Genomic DNA, 19,587 nt, shown 5'->3' with positions numbered 1-19,587 from the left:
GGGAAGGTCAAGTAAGAAGTGAAAGATGTTTTTTTCCTTGATAGTTTTCTGCACTATCTGGTATCTCTCTGCCCCTTTGCCCCTCTTCCTATTTCATTTCAAGAGAATAATTCTGAAGCAGAGAATTAAGAAGTTGGTCTCATACTTAGAAGGTGTTAGACGTAGTACATGTGGGGTGAGGTTTGTTCGTTGTTTTTTTTTTTTTCCCATGAGCTTCTAAAATATAAAATATTATCAGCTACTGCATTTAAAAGTGGTCTTTCAGTCATTGCCCTGTCTGGGGAAATGAGTAACAGGTGAGAGAGCTCAAAGCACAGGCAGACATCCTATGTTTGTGTTTCTCACTTGTCATCCCTTCCCCAAAGAGCTCCCAGAGGCCACCCATTGCTGTCTGCCTGCTTCATCTGTCACAGCCACCCATCCTCCTTTACCAGGAAAAAGTTAATCTTTAGTCAGCCCCAGGAAAGGCCAGTTACCTACCCCAGATGTGTCCCAATTCTGACAGATTTGCCTTGGCAGCAGTGTGCTGCTTTTCAAAGAGCTCAGAAGAAACCCTCCTGCCAGCAACTGTAGATCGTGGTTTTTTCATTTCTTCTGGATGGGTTTCTTTTTCTCTCAGGGGAGGATTTCTCAGTCTCCTAAAACTCTTCATGTGGTATTTCTGTCTCATAAAATGCATCCTCCTTGCCTGTAGAAATACTGTTCCCTGCTAATACCAGACTAGCGACTGCGTGAAAAGTGCAGACAAAGCCGGACTTCATGGACTCAGAAGGCAGCCAGCTGAAGGGAACGGGACAGCTTTGGGAATGGGTACCCAGTCTCCTCCCTGTCTAGTGACCCTTTGCTAAATATGGGACAGCTTATATTTACCAAAAGCAGAGGGAATGGAAAGCTTAGGGGGGTCAGGAGTAACAGTTGCAGATGTTAGGCTCTGGGTTTGTTTGTTTGGATCTCCCAAGCACACTCTGATCCCAAACTTTTCTGCTCTGATGAGCGGGACTGGGTAAACGGACTCTGGTACTTTTAGTCCAGCCTGAAGTGGACAAGTGTCCACGGCTCCTGACTCACACACACTTCTGTTTCCTCCAAGGTGACTGCTCATCATCCTACTTGCTTGCTACCCTACCTGCCAAGCGCAGCCTCTGCCCCTGGAGGTGGCAGGTTCTCCTTCAGCTTCCCCTGCCTGGGCTTCCCCATCAGCAAATGATAGCTGATCTCACTTTCAGGGCTGCTGAGCCAACATTGTTTGTCAAGACTACATTACCAGGCAGTATTTGGGGGATGGGAGAGGAGTTTCCCCAAGGGTTCTTATTTATCTCCTGCATATCAACGTTTATCAGAAATTATGCTCATTTTCTGAAGAGTCCCAGTTTGCAGATCTCTAGGTTTCCTGTTAGCACTTCCTCGTGTTTCTTAAAGTCATTCATTATCTCCAATTAGCTTGTGACAGCTATATAGCGCCCAGAGATTGTGTCCTGGTAGTTCTTATAATACTTCCCAAGATCAGCCTGTTGTATCCGAAACAAAGTCCTCCTGCTTTTCTTCCCTTATTAAAATAATACTTCGCACTTATGTAATGTTCTTCAGATCTCCTGTGCGAACATGAGCTAACCCTGCTGTAAGACACAGCCATGTTTCTGCTTTGCAGATGAAGAGAGTAAGGCAGAAGGAGGGTAACTAATTTGCAAAGGTCACACAGCAAAGCGGGAGCAGAGCTAGGACCGTAATTCAGATAACCTGCTTTTTCCCTCACGCTCCAGTCACTGCCGCACAGCACTAACAGTCCAAATTAAGAGATTATAATGCATAATCCGTACTGGTGTGCCAAGAATTCTCTAAATCACATTACACTGTCACATAAAATGATGACTCATTTGATAACACAGCCCACAACCAGTTCCTTTATGTTAAAATTACGTGGACAAGACTGGATTTAAAAAGAAAAAGGAGAGCTTGTTATGTGTGTAGCGAATGCTGAGTTATAGATGCTTTCATGGATTTTATTTTGGCTGATGCTGAAGGAGCATTTGTGAGCCTGTTTGTTGACAGCGGTGCTTGGGACCAGAGATGCTGACATTCCACTAACAATAATAGGAACTGCCTCTGTTTGTTTCTAAATTGGAAATTCTTCCTTACATGGGCCCAACCCACCCTCCGCCCCCACCAAAGGAAAGGGCATTTGTCTGGGACTTGCAGATGGAGCATCCCCCAGCAGTGCTGGTGCCTCTGGGGCTGCAGGGTTGGGCCTGTGTTCGATCATTGCCAGCAGCCCCTCTTCTCCTGTGGGGAACAACTCACAGTGGTGCTTTTGGGCTTTCTGGAGAGAAAGCGCTGTTTATCTAAAGCAACTCACAACACGGCAGAACAAACAGCCCAACTACACTCTTGCCAGTAGAAGACGCTTTCACCAAATCTCCCTGTTGGTGCCTCCTCTCTGCCAGCTCTACTCTCCTTGCTCCTCCCCGCAGCCTCCTCGTCCTCGTTGCAACCCCAGCTTCTGCCCTTCGTGACTGCCTCTGCTGCTGCCATTTGGGGACTGGGTTATTATACACACCAAAGCCATTTGAGATGTGGCTTGTGCAAGTGACATTGAACCGTGTTTGGCTGCACTGTGGTTTCACTGTTTCCTGTTCCTTTTTCTGCCTGGGCTGTAATTCCCGCTGATGAGGAATCCAGCACAGAGTCCTTTTTGCCAGGAATGCCCACACATTCTCCGGCTGAGAGTTGCTGTGGCATCTCGTCAGAGATTACTTTTCCACACACCGCATGGCTGGCGCATGTCATAGCCACTTGCCGCACTTTGAATATGGAAGTGTGGTCAGCGCAGATGGTCACTGCTTCTTTTGAAGCCGTGAAGGGCTTGTTTGATCATGGGACCGCTCCATCTCTGCGGGTTGCATTTCCCTGTCTGCATCAGATCCCATGGGTCACTTCTGGCCCAACACCATTCTACCCTATCTCCCAGAAAATGTGGTTTAATCTCCCCAGCTTTGGGTAAATAAACCTCACGGCAGCCAATTTCCAGCAGGCAGTAAGGACTCGGATCAGGAAACAGCTTCAATTGCTGCGTAGTCAAGGCCAGTTCAAGAGGCTTTTTGGAAGATTTTCCTACTGTTGTGCTGGAAGCTTCTGCTTCCCTTGATTTCTTAGAGGGGAAAAAAAAAAGTAAAAACCAGTTTCTGTGTGTGACCTGTGGAGACCCGGCGCATCCTGTGCTAGTGCTGAGAGCAGGGGAGGAAAGTAATTGCTTTCAGCAGTTGGAAGGCGTGGGTGGCAGGATGGCTTTGCGTGGTGCCGGAGGACGCTCCGTACACGCATCCCTCCTAAACAAATACCTCTTTAAATGTGTATTATGGGAATTCAGGGAAGAGCTTTTTTGTCTGCTTCTCTCCAAGTAGGAGTGAGGCTTATTAGTACTCTCCTTCCATAGACGAGGTGCAGAAGCTGGGAAGTTGTGAGACGAGTAACATTCACTTTTATCAGTCAAATCTACTCTCTCCTGGACAGTCACTTCAGCCAGTAGGATAAGGAAAGGAAACACAAGGTGCCGGCAGGAGCGTGGCTTCTATAGGGGGAAGCACATAACACCATTAAGCATAGCTACAGAAATGAGATTTTTTTGCTGTGCATGTGTCAGTAGGAAGGAATTATTTCTGTAATACTGCTTGATGCATAAATGCTGGATATGTACTTGTTGAAGAAGATGTATATGTCACTGATGTGCATGTCAGAGTAACTGTATTCTTTTAGACGTGGTATTTGCATGCTGGAAGAGCATTGTAGGCTCGTGCAGTCAACTCACGTATTTTTCCAGGGATCTTCCGTCTGCAGTCTCTGAGAATTCCCAGGGAGCTCCTGCTATATAGGGGAGGGAAAGGGAGGTTTCAAGGTGAGATGTGATGGAAGTGGAAGTGGTTTGGACAGTCTCAGAGCTCCAGAGGCTGAAAGAGAAGTGGATGCTCTAAGTGCCTACTCAGATTTAGAGTCACAGAGAAAAGAAAAAAAAGAACTGAAGGTGCAGGGGTGTGAAACCGGAGTGCGAGCTGACAGCCCCCAGTCTGTGGAGCAGGGTTATACACAGCTCCGGAGGGAAATGTCTGCAAGCAGCAATCTGGTCTTTGTTAAAGGACAGAGATTTAGGGAGATGCACAGGTTTTCAGTAGAGCTCAGCTGTGAACAAGACAGAACTGGCCAGTTTGAGAGTGGAGGAGTAAAACTGGTGCTTGCTGGGAGGCAAGAGCAGCCTTGCTCTGCAGGCCAGGGAAGGTGCACCCCGCGGTGCAGCTGTAGTTGGGGACTGATTCCGGAGATTGCTCTGCCCAAGTGCAGGAGGGCTTGCTGCCCTGAAGGGGAAAGACAGACAGATTTTTCAGTGTTTTATCTCACTGTTGCTGAAAGAGATGAGTCTGTCATTATTTACTGCCATCTGTTAGATAGACAAGAATGGCAGCTGCTAACGGTGATACCTTACATCTCATAACGTCTTTCATCCCCCAAAACTGGAGCCCCCAAGAGATTTACAAAGACAATGCAATCAATTTGATGCCATAAGAAGAGTTACACCTCAGGCTGGTATCAATCAGTGGAAATTTAGCTGTTCTTTGTAAGCTATTTGCATCTCTGGAAGCACTACATTTATATGAGTGTGTTTATGCGACTGCTACAGTCAGCAGAGCCCCTACCCTCTCGTGAGGGGTCTGGCCTGTGTACATGGGTATAGGAGGGTTCGCATCATATCCCTGTCTGTGACAAACCTCAGGTGGAATTCGTCACATTTTTGATTCAGAAAGAAATTTGTCTCTCTTCTTTTTTTGTCCCATATTTTAAAGGCCTGGGTACACATGCACGCAAAGTCAGATTTAGAGATGATTAAAATGAGCTGGGAAGCAGATGTCTGACATCAGTGTAATACAGAACACCTTCCAGAGACTTTTTGCCTTGAATGGCATTACCCTGATCTTACTTCACTGATCCCACCAAGATGAATTTGTTAGGGGGGGCAATAAAAAATGCAGAGGGAGAAGCAGCAATACAGTGTGCAGCTAAAAGTGTCCAGACCTGCGAGTTGGATCCAAGACAGTAAGGGTTTTGTGGTTTCTCTGCTCCTGAGTCTGCCAACAGCCAGCAGGGTGACCTTGTACGCATCTCCTGGGTTCTTTGTGCCTTGGTTTCATCACTTATAAAATAAGGATAAAGTCATTCACCTCGTCTGCAGAATGGTTTAAGATCTAGTAATAAAAAATACTAGGAAGGAACTTAGGTGATATTGCTATTTTATATCTATGAGAATGCAGATACCAAAGCAAATGACATGCGCATGCAGGTCATCTCATCCCTTGATCAAAATGAGGCAGAGAGAGGGAAGGGGATTTCTTAAGAGGAGCAGCCATCTGCCAGGCTTACAGAAGAAATTACTGAAGTGTGTTATCAATAGTTATCAAAACTTGCTGGAGCGGAAAGGATTTTAACATGCTAATGAGCTTTCATTTGTGGTTCCTTGGTGGGGAGAGTTGGTTTCCTTTCTGCATTTCTCCAGGCTGAGCAGTGACTTTGCCTTGCCTTTCAGTCCCCACTCAGTGTTGGTTTCTGGTTCTCTTGTACTTTCTCAGTGTGGTTTCTGGGGAGGGTGAAGCAAATAGTTGCTGAACTATTTCTCATGCTTATTGTTTTGCAATGTGTGAAGCGGGTTATTTTCACAAACTCCACATTTTTACAATGCCAAGAAGTAGGAGCATTGGTTGCATTCCTGGAGGCTGCCTCCATGTCCTAAGGATGTGCATTTCCATTTTATTGTCTTCTATTTTTACCTTATTTTTGGGGAGGAGGAAGGGCTGGAACACCCTTAGGACAGGCAACAACTGTCTCCGGGCTGGTGTGGTCGGGGTGCGGAAGGAGGGACACGGCGCGTCTCCTGGGCAGCCCACACATGGCCTGCACATGAGCTGCCCTGGCAGCCCCCAGGCAGCCACAGAGACCCAGCTGCGGAGAACCCTCTCTGTCGTCTCTGGCTTTTTAAGACTCATTTAAGCCCTAAAATAACAACTACCACTCCCTGCTGAGGGAAACCGGCCGGGATTAGCTAAAGCCTCCCATTCCCCGCTGTCTAGTGAAACAAGGACTTTCCCCTCTGTGTAAACAGGATGACTTTGCTCCCCTCCCCATCTCCCTGAAGGGAAGCACTGTGCTCGCTCCTGCCCCCTGACAGCTCCTGCCTGTGGTTTACAGCTCAGGGCACCAAAGACGGTGGGAGGTATATGCTAACCAAAGATGACAGCAGATGGGTGCAAGCACTTTTAAGAACAGCTGCCGGTGTCTCATTTGATAATCCCATTTTTAACAAATCCATATGATGGCAAAAAACCCTGGAAATTAGGTTTTTCTGTCCCCTCTCATCTCCTGAGCCATACTTGACCCGTTCAACATGATCTAGGGATTAAAGGCTTGTTATTTTAGCTTCCCTACAATAGATCAGAGCCTGATCTCTGCCAGGCCACTGAGCTACTGGTGTTTGGCTCTCCCCCTCTTTCCACTTTTTTTATGTCCTGGGACATCTGATCGTCCACAGATGTGCCTTCTGCTAAGGGACACGGTGGATTCTCCCTAACGCTATGTGCTGCGGCATCAGCCCATTGTGTCGGTTGCAGCACATTTTGTAGCTCTGATGCTCCCATTTTTCCATTCTTAAAACTATGAAAACTGCCTCAGAGAAGAAAGGCTGGGTAGCATCACCCTCGGCAGCGCAAGTGCAATCAGGAAGAAAAAGGAAGCCCTTGCTCTTCTCTAATGGGGCTACAAACACGCTTTTGTGTCCGAGATCAGAAGAGAGAGAAATTGTGAGGCAAATCCTGACAATACTGCGCTTCAGGCTGTTGGCTGAGGTGTCCTTCGTCACCATGGTAGTGGTGTGCTTCAAACTAATAGCGAATTTGCCAACACAACACTCCTGCTAATACCCTCAATTCCCAGACGGGGAAGCCGTGCCACTGAGATGCAGAGTGGTTTTTCCAAGGTCACCCCGCAAGTAAATGGCACGGAGGTGAAAAGCGCTCGGGTTTATCGACTCCCAGAGCCTCCCAATGCAGCTTGTACCTTTGGGAAGGTTTTGCCTATAGAAAGGTCTGTCCTGAAGACAGAGCTGGACTTACCAGCCGTGCCCGCCTGCTCTCCAAACCTTTTTTTTTTTTTTTCCTAAGGGAGAAGGAAGAAAATGTTATTCTAAGAGAGAGAGGCAAAAAGGCAGTTTCCTGGGGTCCGTGGACCCTCTCGGAAAGAGCCGGGCCCGTGTTTACCCCAAGCCGCGGCTGGCAGCTCCTGCAACAGATGCCAGCCCCTTTGCACCGTAGTTTCTCCCCCCCGTTACGACCCCGCGCAGGGCGGAGCGCGGCCGGTACCGGGGCGGGCTCGGCGGCCCCGCAGCCCCCGGCGTCTCAGAAAGGCACCGGGGGGGCGGGGGGGGGGGGGGGGGGGGGGAGCGGCGGCGAGGCGAGGCGGGCAGCGGCGCCCCGGGCCCGGCGGTGGGGGCGGGCCGGGCCGGGCCGGGCCGGGCCGGGCCGGGGCGGGCGGCGGGGCGGGGCGGGGCGGGGGGCGGCGCGGCCGAGCGCGGCAGCGGGAGGCGGGCGCTGTCCATGGCCCTGCGGAGCGCCGGGCCGCCCCGGGCTCCGCCGCGCCGCCGAGCGGAGCGATGGGCAACACGGTGCACAAGACCCTGGCAGGTACCGGTACCGGCGGGGGAAGCGGGGCGGCGGGGGGCTGCGCTGCCCGGCGGCGGGGGGGGGGGGGGGTGGGGGGCGAGGGGCGCGTCCCGTCCCGGGAGATGCTGGGGGCGAGCCGGGCGCGGCGGAGGGAGCCACCCGGGGCGGGCTGGGGCACCCCCCGGTGCCAGCCCCGCACCCCTACGGAGCAGTCCGGGATAAACTGACCATTTAAAAAAAAAAAAAAATTAAACTGTCGTTATTGGTAATGGTCCCCGCCGCGGCGCGCAGCGAGGCGGGGATGCTGAAGCGGCGGGGTAGTGCTTCGCCCATGTGAGAGCGACAAAAGCGGGTGAAGGGGAGCTGTTCTCGCAGCTGAAGCGGTGATCCCCAGCCTTGCGGCCGAATCCGTTTAGGGGCTTTTCATTTCCCCTTCTCTTCTAAAATAATAATAACAAAAGCGCAACTTTTTAATATGGAGAGACGTTAGTTGTTCAGAGTCACCAGAAGAAAACTACTTGAGAGCGGGTCTGAAATGTTTGGTAGACTGCACCGGTTTTAAACTGCCTTTTTAGCAAATTCTGTTCTCACACAAGAGATGTACGGATTCTTTTCCTTTGCAAGTTCGTAACTGTGGGGCTTTTTCCTCCTCAGAGAATCGGTGCATAATAAAAGCAGTTGGTCTCTATAGAATCAACAGTATTGAATTGCTGAGCCCTTGCCAGTCTGTATCTTCAGCTAGTTGCTTTTCTTCTCGTTTCTGCTCTTGCAGAGCTCGTGCATCGCATCCTTTGTAGTTTGGGTGCCCATAAATAAAAAGGGTATTATTAAACTTCTTTAAAGAAGCAGGAGAACCTATTGAACACACACACACATGCCTCCCTGTAATCAGCCAGGGAGCTGAATATAGAAATAAAAAGAGGAATAGATTTGCATTTGGATGTGCCATACATTGTCTTTGCAAAGAGAGGGTGCTTGGGACCCTGTGCAAGGCACAAAGAAAGCTGCTAGGCTTGTGGTTTAGCTATGAACCGGTGATTAAATTTCTAGTTGCATCTCCTCTCGTTCTCTAGTACATTTTAATGGGAAATTAGCTCCTTTCACAATAGGGAAGTTTTCATTTTTTTTTAAATACCTCACCAACTGTCAAATAAAGGCATTGTAAGGAGTGCATGACCTTGGAGAAAATTCATTTTGTGAGCTGGCTGTTCAGCTAGAGACAAAATATCAAGGGGAGCATGCAAAAAACCTGGGACAGCCAGGGAAATATCCTTGGGTCAGAGGAGGTTACATCGGTAAGGCTTGAACTTCCCACAGAAAAAATATCTGTACCTGCTGGGACGTGGGATCTAGCTGTGAGCTCTGTTCCAGAAGGCTGAGAGTTGTATCAGCCGTTCTGCCTATTGCTAGAACAGTCTTTCCTGAGCAGCCTTCAGATGCACAGCCTTACACACGTGAATTTAAAAAAAGGGATGACATCAGTTGTACCGCAGTTCTGTGATTAAAGAGTTCCTAGTGGTGCTTTCAAAAGAAGTTCTTAAGAAAGAGGAAAAGTTTGATGGAAAACACTGAAGACTTGATTTATGTAGACCTCCCAATCAAACATTGTTCTGGTGGCCTAGAAAATCTCCATCCTGTCCTACCAGGTGGAGACCGTCTGTAAGGATTGCTTTGCTGGGGATAGTCCATTTGCAAACATTTGTCAAATTGCGCAAGGGAAAAACATGCAGAACACTTGAACACGGTTTGCTAATGTGCTGGAAGATGCTGAAAATGTGTCTTTTCCCCAAAAGTCAGCTGTGTTCAGTTTTTATAGAGTAATGACAGTCAAAAGAAGCTGTTAACCTGTGGCTGCAGAATAGATTTTGGATGCTTGCAATTTGGAAGTTTATACACATATTTTGTCAAGTTGGAGACAGTTCAGCAATTTTTTATATTGATGTACTCAGATGCATTGTTTGTCTTTCATTATCCAAATGGCATTGCGGAGGGAAGCAGGTTTAGAACGGTTCTTAGAACGGTCCTTTTGAAAATTATAAAGTTTTTCTGGAAGAAAGAATTGTTGGATGAAATCCTATTTGTAAATGCTGTGTTTGTTTAGAATTACTCAAAGATAATCAATCAAAATTAAGTCTTTCCTCTTCTTTGTCCAAAATGCATCCCTTTCTTCACTCTGGCAGGGTGAGCAATGCACTTTCACTCTTATTTTGACTGACAGGAATTTCTCTCCCCTGTCCCATGCCCTGAAGTAATTCATTAAGAAAAAAACCAAACAGAACAGCCCCAAACTAAAATTTGCCTACCTGTTGTGTTAAATCAATTAACTGTAGAAGCCTACAGATGTTGATCCCCTTTTGTCATTTCGTTCACCATGAATAGCTGAAGGTGGAAAAAGTATTTCCATTCTGATCAAAGGTAGAGGAAATGTGGAGGGACCTTCATCATTTGGCTCCTGGAAAAGCCGAACAATCAACAATTCAGGTTTTATATAGAAATGGAAATACTCTTCTCAAATAGTGGAATTCAATTTTAAATCCCATTGAATGCAGTTCAGCTCATTTTTATACCTAAATTTGTTCAAATATGTTTTCTGTGCTTGTTGCATCTATAAATCCTTGCACAGCCTCTCTCTTTCTCTCCACATTTCCCTGTAATGATACAAGAGCACACGCTGTCGGTGCCGGAGAAATTTGTATCGGGAGCTTGGGAAACTTGTGTTTGCCAAGCATCTGATGTTTAACACACAATGGATGAAGGCTTTGTCAAATTAACAGCGAGGTTTCTAACCAGAGTGGTATTGAAGTGAGTAATAGGCTAGGGCTAATGAAAGGCAGCTTCTATATTTGAACCAACTGAGGAGGCATTTGAATGGAAAAGAGCTGAGATGTGTCAGATATGCTTAACAACGGTCCTGAGGTGGTGGTGGAAATCGCTCGTATCTAGATGACAGCTGAATGATACATGACACATTCCTCCAGCAGGACGGTTGCCTCCTGCGGCTGGCCTGACCCCAGAGGGTGAGCAGGACCTCCTTGCCTTCAGTCTCCTCCGTGTTGCTGGCCACTGTCGCTCAGAGCTAGCCCACTGTCAACCCTTTCTGCATCTTCAGTGGGAGAATCTCCCACTGCATCTCCAGTGCAGTGTGGGAATTTACGCTTGGATGTCAATATTTTCTTGCCTCCCTCCCCTTACCATTGCCCATTGTTTGAGATGATTTGTGGGCAGGTGGTTAGGCAAGAGTGAATTCTTTATTATTGAGGCACGCCGTTTTTCTGTCTCCTACAGGTGATAAACTAGGTGTGCAGCATTGCAGCCGATGGGTGGAACATGTCCTGACCTGCAGAGTGGGCTGGGAGGCCGCGTGGATGTTGGTGGTGGATGGGTTGCATACCAACATCGGGCTTTATGGCTTTGTGGCTGCTCTTACCTGTGGTGCTGCGCAGAGGGGTTGCTCTCTTGAGTTAATTCACTGGTGAGCGAGGCATCAAGCAGCGCACATTCGCACCCCAGTGTCATGGATGGTGCTAATTGCTCATGCTAATGGCTTTCTTTGGCAGACACTTTGAACAGGACTCAGAAAATGGTTAGTAGTCAGATGGGGGCATGAAGCCTTACCTGAAGATGCAGGGAGCCCAGCAGTACTTGAGGACTAGCAAACTGGGAGAGGTGAAAATTCCCAACCCAGCGAAGCCCTTACATGGAGCTGCAAGGTTCAGAAAAAGCAAGGAACAACATTTAGGACTTCTGGGCAGGCAGCAGGTCTCCTTATGGTGCACGGCAGCTTATCGTGGTGGGGTGAGCGTGGACAGCTGCTGGTGGGCAGGGCGGGCAGGAGGCACTCACTGGCCAAAGTACAAGTAAAGGCCTTTCCAGTTGGGATCCAGTTGTTGATCCTGGCCCAAATAGGGTCATTGGTATTTAAAAAAGGAGCCAAATTCCCTTTTAAGAATCTGGCTGGGATCTGATTGCAGTGCTTCTCCCACAGCCTTCCTCACAACTGTGAGGAATACCAAGTATGAGTGGCATTTGTGTCTGGTAAACACAACGGAGAATGGGACTTGTTCTGGCAGAAATTACTTCAATTTCTTATTTTCAAGAAATTATTTTGTATTCTTAAAAAAAAAAAAAAAAGCTTTTAATAATTAACCCTTTCTCCGCAAGTCAGGAATCCCAAGTTTAGACCTTTACCAGGCTGATGCTTCTATCTGCCAGTCTTTTGCAAAACGGTGATGGTCGTAGGGTCCCGGTTACAGTAAAGCAGCAGGAATTTATAGCTTGTGGGTAGACAATGATGTTTCTGTGCATCCTTTTTAAAATACTGATGCCTGGTGTCATAATATACAGGCTTCTTTTGTAAGAAATGAGTGGCAAAGACCATGTAGTGGGAAAAGATCTCTGCCTTTTCCAGGGGCTAAAATCTCAGCTTCGAGGAGCATTTTTGTTTAGATTTGTTCTCTGGTCCCTCCACCCTCTTTAGTTACTAGTGATACACTGTAGGAGGAGTTCTTGGTATTGTGAGTAGGGAATTAGTTCAGTAAATTGTTTGGTTTTGTTCCAGTCTGACTTCAACAAAACGATAAAATAACACTTCAGGTTGTTCTGGTTTGAGTGAAAAAGGTACCTGTTCAGACCAGTTTTCAGTTCGGGTTTGGTTCAACTCTGATCAACACTGATTACAGGTGTTAATCCTCCCTCAATAACAGCCCTATTTTGGCTGGTTTTCTGCCTCTTTTAGACCAGGAGTTGAGGTTTCTAGAGTCTGTCATTGATTTTGCTGCTGACTCCCTCTGTGACTTTTGAGCAAGCGGCTTTAGCATAGTATTGCTTTATGTGTAAGGGAGGTAGGAAACACTGTTTGGCTCACATGGGTATACGAGAGTTAATTAATTAAAATGCAGGCATGAAGCATCTCCAAGAAGAAGGTCATAGAAGGGCGAAAAAATAGATTAATTCGCTGCTTCTATTGTAGCTTTCTGCTTTTCCACCCTTCAAATGGAAACCTGCGAAACTGCTCAGCCTTCACTGTGATTTAGAGCTGGAACAGGTTGATCGTATACTGAGTACTATCTTTAACCAGCCTCGCACAGTACATACCCAAAAATGTGCTGCAGCCAGCTGGCATGATTAATTCAGTGCTACCATTGGCATCTCAGCTGTTGAGACTGGAGAAACAACTGTACTTGAATACAGGAAGGCATCACCTATCAAGACGGTGCTAAGTGGAGCTGTGTGTCATGCCCCATGGCCGGTGTGCTGTCAGACGCACACAGCACATTGCCAAGTGTGTCATTAAAGCAAGAGCTTTTCATTGCTCTCCACTCTAACGCTGGATTGTGCTGGGCAGGTGCCCTCTCTTCTGTTTTATTGTTTACGCTCTAGAGGGGAATTGCTTTACTAAGAGGTAGGATATCTGGCAAACAGCACTTTTTCCCTTCTATTTCTTTAGATAATTGCTGCAGGTCAGAAAGACCTGCGTGTCACCGTCTGGCCCTACTGTAGATGCTTAAAATCACACCCCTAAGTCTGTGTGTGTAGGCAAAACTCTTAGAGAACCCTCACCGCAGGCAAAGGAAATTGCTGCTTCCCAGCACATTATAATTTGACAACCTATAGAGATGCTTAAGTATGTTTAAGGTGTTTAACTTTAGGCAGTCAAGTTTGAATGTGCGGGCATTAATGTTTACTTGACATGAAAAGGATGAGTCACCTTGAAGCTTATGCAGTGCTTCTCTTCCCATTCTAGTAAGGATCCTCCTTGCCTGTCATGTTCAATGGCTTTTCAATTAGGAATGCAAATAAGCACCTTGGTCCTCATTAGCTCCAGTGGATTTAGCATTCAAGCTCATTGAGTTTTGAAGTTGTACTTTTGGACAGTCAGTGTCCTGCTGCACAGTTTGCCTTGAAAGGAAACATTTTCTTTCTCATCAGCATCCCACCGTTTACAGAGCGTATCTGTGCAGGTTAGTAGCTAAAATAAGAGCAGGCTTTCCTAAGGTGGAGTGTGCATGTCACCATGATGGATGTGGTGGGTTCAGGAGAGAAGCAGGGAAGCAAATCTGCTGAACCAGGCAGGGGTAGAGCTAGCGAGAACCCAGGAGCAGGGGTAGCTTCGTGAACTGCAAGATGGGATGAGGCCAGGTGTGATCCCCTGAAACACTTGTCAGATCCCATCTGATTTTCCTTGTGGGGAAGGTGTGCACAATCTCCTCCATCTCTTCTCTTTGTATTTCCATCTGTCTTATCTCCTTTGTTTGTCTCCTTTCTTGTGCCCGGAGCAGTTTGGCATCACTCGCCTGCTGCTGCTTCTCGCCAGGGCAGCCAAACCACACAGCTGACTCACCACGGGTGCCTTCCCTGCTCCTAACGAGCTCCTCAGCCACACGCTCATTTGGGGCTTCCTGGCGTCAAAATATAGCTTGGCCAGCAAACCGTTCTCCAGATTTACCCAGGGGGCAGATGTGTGCTCACTTACCTACAAGCGCAGAAAGAGGTGAGAGCCCGAAGGGCTGTCGGAAGGGACCTGGCTCCATGTCACGTCCTGGGGAGGCTTTTCTGTCTGTGGCAGCTGGAGGAAGTTTTGCTACAGGAGTATTTCCATACCTCGTTCTGTCTTCGCATTTAGGCAGCTTCTCCACCCTTGCCCTTGGCATCACTGATCTGCTGTGTCCTGAAGGGGACTGACCCCACGTCAATGATCCACATATCTATTTGATGGCCCCAGTGCCCTTATGTTGTGAGGTCCTACCACTTCTCTGAAGACCTCCCCATCCCACCTCTTTGCATGCTGCAAATACAGCAGGACTGCCCAGAGGCGTTAGCTGGGGCAGCCCCTTCCAGACGATTGCTTAGATAAGATGTGTACCCATGGGAGGACACACTTGTTGGGAAAGAGATGCTGTTTACTCTGGGTTGTTCCATATATTGATGATGGCTGTATTTTTTTTTCCCTCTACATGTTAAAAAGCATGAATCACTGGCACCGAGACGTCTGGTTGAAAGCTTTATCTCGGCATACCTGTGTCAGCTTTTCCCTTCAGACCTGGATGCCCTGTTGTCTCAGTTACTGAGTGCTGGAACATTAAATTCCTGGTGTCTCAACAGTTGAAGCAGGGCTTTGGGGAGGAGTGAGGAAGGGGAAAGTGATTTCTTGCTTGTTAATTTGTTTTCCCCTCTGTGTCCAGGGAGATATCTTCCTCTGCTTTGTGTAAGCAGGGCTTGCTTTCCACCCAGGAGTTTTTTCTCTCTCGGTTCTTTCAGACCTCTCGCAGTGGAGCAGCTCGGTGATCTCCTACTGAGAGGATCAGACCCCATCTCTTTCCCTGCTCCAGCAAAACCACGACATTTTTTCCTTTCTACACCAACACAACTGGTGTAAAGAAACCAAATCCTAAGTTAAGAAATGACTTCTTGCTTGCTGCTGGAATTACACAGGAAGATTCTTTAAAGAAAAACCATTTAACTGCATTTCAAAGCTTTTCAGTGCAGTAGGGAAATCACATTTAGGATTTTTTTTTAAGGGCTACTGATGCTTTGAAGAGAGAAAAAAGGATGGAATTGTGTTTGTAGAGTTATTGGCTAGATAGCTGCATGTAACAGGTTTCCTTTTCTCAGGTTTTCTTGTTTCCGCTGTGGAGATTTACATAATAATGAGACTTTTGTACTTTAGGAATTCTCTTATTTTAACCATCCATTTGTCTGTGACTCCAGGTTTCTTGTGATTGTACTCCTGATGGCATAATGTCTTATGGCTATGTGGAAGAAATAAATAGACCACATAAAAGCAAAGCTCTGTTTTTCATTGCCCGTGTAGCAACACAGGGAAGACAGTCAGTCAAGAGAGAAATTCCCTGAGCGAAAGTTTTCCATCAGGTTTCCAAATGCCAAGGCAGAAAGTTGTTTGATTTTTGCCTTCCTCCATAACCCGAATGTTAAATCTGCCAAGCCCTGTCTTGACAAGCCAAAGGTAGAAGATAGAATATCCCATTTGGCAGCAGAAATGAAGCAATTTCATTCAGGTTTATCTCTCTTTCCTCAGCGATAACTGGCACTGTGGCAACAGCTTTTCTTAGCCTGTTATCTCTTTTGGTCGCATCAGGGCACCGGCTTCTCAGCTTAACGTGTTCTGTAATTTATGGAGTGAGTTCAAAAGTTATCTCCTCAGTGTGGTGCTAAGGTTGAATTCATAATTCCTAATGAGGGGAAATAGCTACTTCTTGGGGTCTTGAACTTGACATGGTTGGATAGAGCTTTTTTTTTTGGTAACAGAAAACAGTTGGTGCTTGAGATCTGTCTGGTCTATTGTCCCGATGGTGGCCAAAATTGCTGCTAAGAGAAGCAGCTAAGAGGCTGCAGAGAATTTCAGTATTTTGTGGAGGAGACAGGATCAGGACCTCTGAGCGCGTGCTCTCCAGAAGGCAGCTGGACAGGTTAACACCGATGCAGAGTGGTGGAGTGAATTGGAATATCTATATCACCGGAGGTCTTAAAGAACCAGTTTGTTATTCATCAGCTAGGAATGGCATTAGTAGGGCTGGTCCCATCAGAGAGTAAAGGTGGGCTAGATAATCCCTACAGGCTCCTGCTGAAGAGGTGTGCCCCCAGGAAACACCTCTTTAAGAGCTGTTCTTTGGTGGTCCTTTCCTCAGGATGCCATCAAAAACTCTTAATTACTTTGTCCTGCAAAGTGAAAAGGTTTCTAAGTATGAAAACTGAAATAATTTACTAACTGGCTGTTGCTTCACTATAGTGATAAAGAGCATTGGCTGGTATATTGTGTGGTAGCCATTGTGCTGGCTTATAAAACAGAGATAACTTTCGTATGGTGGTTCATGGGGACAAACCACACAATGGAAAGAGTGTTTAAGTGGCTTAACTTTTATCTGATGATCAGTGTTGGATTTACTGTGGAGCACAGTGCCCCTCGGGGCTTCATGGCTGGCTGGTGAACCTAGCCCTGTGCAGGACAGGCTGGGGACAAGCCTGTGGGGACATCGCACAGGGTCTGCATGAGAGCCTTGCCAGCAGTGAGGACTGAAAAATAAAAGTTGAACATTGAGACGATGTATGCAAGGAGGGGAAGCTTCATGCCAGTGGAGCTTCCCTGCACTTGCATGCAGGAAGGTTTGCGGATATTTCAGTATGCCAAGCATTTTGGTTGATCTCTTCTGGAAAGGCGATGTCCTCTGAAGAGTACGAGGCAAATCTTCACACTGGCATCTGATTTGTGAGTCTTAAATAGCAATTACTGGGTGATTTGCCAGCAGTGGAACAGCACTGCTTGTGCTGCTGATGTGATCAAAGGGAGAGGGTGAGAAGGACAGATGCTTTGCAAGTCAGAATTTCAAGGAAATCCATCTCGGTTAAAGTTTATAAAAACCGATCTTAGCCAACAGACCCTATAGCGTGTCTTTAAATACCACAGCCTTGAACAGCAGCAGTCTGTACTGAGTCATGCCTGGGGATTGCTGTTATTGGGGCTAGGAAAAGACAGAGCAAGATACAACCACACACACACCCCCCAGAAAAAGACCAAATGCTGTGAAGTATCCAAAATCAATCTTCTGAGTCTGGCTGTTGTTTCCAAAAATGTCTGAGTGGCTCAGGGCAGACTTAGTCTGATTACAGCTTGTTTTGCCCACCAGCAGCATCAGTTGTGCTGCGCTGTGGATGCTGGCTGGCCTCGTGTGGACGGGCTTGGCAGCCACCACCCAACGTAAGAAAACTTATCTCTCGTTTCACCTTGTAGGTTCAGAGATCTGGCAACAAGTGCTTTTATGTAAGACCTTTTGTATACATGGAATTGTGCAGGAAGAGAGATTTTTTTCTGAAACAAGAATGCCTGCTTCCAAATTAGCCTAGTCTACTGCTTATGTTATCCACTTTGAAAAGGCATGTGAGGATGCCAAATACCAGTGTCTGCACATAGATACTGGCAATAATGAATCTGCTGTCCATTTGCACCCTGCCTTGTTCCAAAATAACTTTCATGTCTAGACAAAGGATGCAGCTCACCTGCAAGGCTTGGCTATCCCCTCTGTTTGTTTTGCTATTGCATAGTAATTAAGATATAAATTTATTTTAAAGAGTTCCAAGAAATGCCTCTGCAACCCCAATGTTTATATAAGAGAGAAAGAGAAATTCATAATTTATTGAATTTGTGTGTGTTCTGCTGGGATTATTCATTGGAGGAACGTACTGAGTGATTTTTTTGTATCCTAGTAACCAACTGTGGTTGCTTTTCCATGAATAATCTTTATAGTTTAACTTGACCAGCCAAATCTAGAAGGGAAAACTCAAGTAAATTAGATTTATCAAGGCAAATAATTACAAGGCACAGATAGCTTTTTGCAGGTGAGAGAGAACAAATTTTTTTCTCCCTCATTTAACTACATAATAATCAGATTGACAGATCCTGTCTGGAGAATCAGATTTTACCAAGCAGAGCAATAGCGGAAGTTTGAGTCGTTACGAACTAAACTTCAAAACTTGATTTGTTTAATATTCATAATTAATGAATTGGTTAAAACAGTCCTTTCCTCCCTCAAACAAGCAGTGTGATGGTTTCCAGAGCTTCCTAATAGCAGTGCAGATTATTTCCCTTCTATGGATGCCGGCGGAGGGGAGCCCAGGGCAGGGGCTCAGAGTTCCCGGCTCTGCTGCCGGCTCTGCTGCCTCATGAGGACACTGTGAGGCTTAGTTATGAAACTGCTTTGCAATGCCCTTTCTCCCTGAAATGCTGGCCCCACGTGGAACAGCCAAAGTTTATTCCTTAATAGAAGTGTTTGCATTTTTCTCCTTTAAAATTTATTTTTATTAAAAATTAGCCCCTTTTCAAAATTGGGTTTTGAGGGATCAGGTTTCTTTTGAAATGCCTCTTGCTCTTAGAAATATTAAAAGCTAGTTTCTGAAGCAAAACAAAAATAAAAATTTGCTTCCCAGCTCCCTGAACATGTTTACTATTTCTCCCACCCTCTTCAAGCATTCAGCTGACCACCTCTAAGCAGAGGGCAGAGGTACATTCCTCCCAGAGAGGCCAAAACCCTTCTAATTTTAAAACGAACTATTTTCAAACCATCTTTTTGTATGCATTCCTATTTAGCAAATGTTTATACACCCGTGCAAAAAAACTTGCACTCCTGTAAATAGTGAAATCTATGGGCACACCAGTAGAATCAATCACCAAACCATGTGAAGAAGCACTTGGCTCTTCCTTTGAGATGAGATTAACGGTACAACCTCATAAGACTGTCCCAGAAGGAGGGAGCAGCTTACGTTGTGTGCCTCTGGATCTTGACCATATTTCCCCCCTCCCTGATTTGCTCCATGCCTCTTGTATCTTGAACACACACTGCACTGAGCAGTTCTTTTTTCTTCCTTTCCAATGGACTAAAAGTGATGAGCAGAAATGTTTGTTGGGTCAGTGCTGAGGACCTTTCTGTGCTTTTATTCCTGTATTTTCCCTTTCTGTGCCTATATTCCTCTGCTGAGCCAGGGCATCACTTTGGAGCGGTTGCTATTGTGCATCTCCAGCCGTCATTCATCACCGCAGACTCATCACCTTGGTTCTCTGCCCTATTGAGTCAGTGCTCTTCCACAGCTCTCTTTTTGGTAATCTTTTTCCCTGGGGCTAACAGTGGTGCTGGGAGCACTAGCTGTGACTTGTCTCTCTGTGGCAGTGAAAGAGTAGCTGAAGGGAGTGATGCTGCCTTACAGCTTGCCTCTCTGTTGCCTTGGAGGGTTGTGGGGTTTGGGACCTGAAAGCTCTTTTTCCGGGGAAGCGACCACTTTCCCAGAGAGGTGTTTGGGCAAAGTATGGTTGGTGGCAGAGAGGGTGTTTGGGGTGCAGACTCAGCACTGCCTGGGATCCACGCTGGGGAGCAACCCTGGGACTTATGGT

General features: G+C 46.6%; 1 protein-coding gene across 1 annotated transcript in view; it reads left to right on the top strand.

Annotated features, from left to right (window-relative positions):
- The first annotated feature begins 7,681 nt into the window (after positions 1-7,681).
- NEURL1B (neuralized E3 ubiquitin protein ligase 1B) overlaps positions 7,682-19,587 on the top strand; it is a 32,025-nt gene continuing 20,119 nt past the window's right edge. The window contains exon 1 of the mRNA XM_086470831.1: positions 7,682-7,712. Within this exon, the coding sequence (XP_086326957.1) occupies positions 7,682-7,712 (31 nt within the window). The remainder of the gene's footprint in view (positions 7,713-19,587) is intronic.

This window comes from Leptosomus discolor, chromosome 10, assembly GCF_034619465.1.
Source record: "Leptosomus discolor isolate bLepDis1 chromosome 10, bLepDis1.hap2, whole genome shotgun sequence".
NCBI lineage: Eukaryota > Metazoa > Chordata > Aves > Leptosomiformes > Leptosomidae > Leptosomus > Leptosomus discolor.
This window is presented reverse-complemented; position numbering and strand designations above follow the sequence as displayed.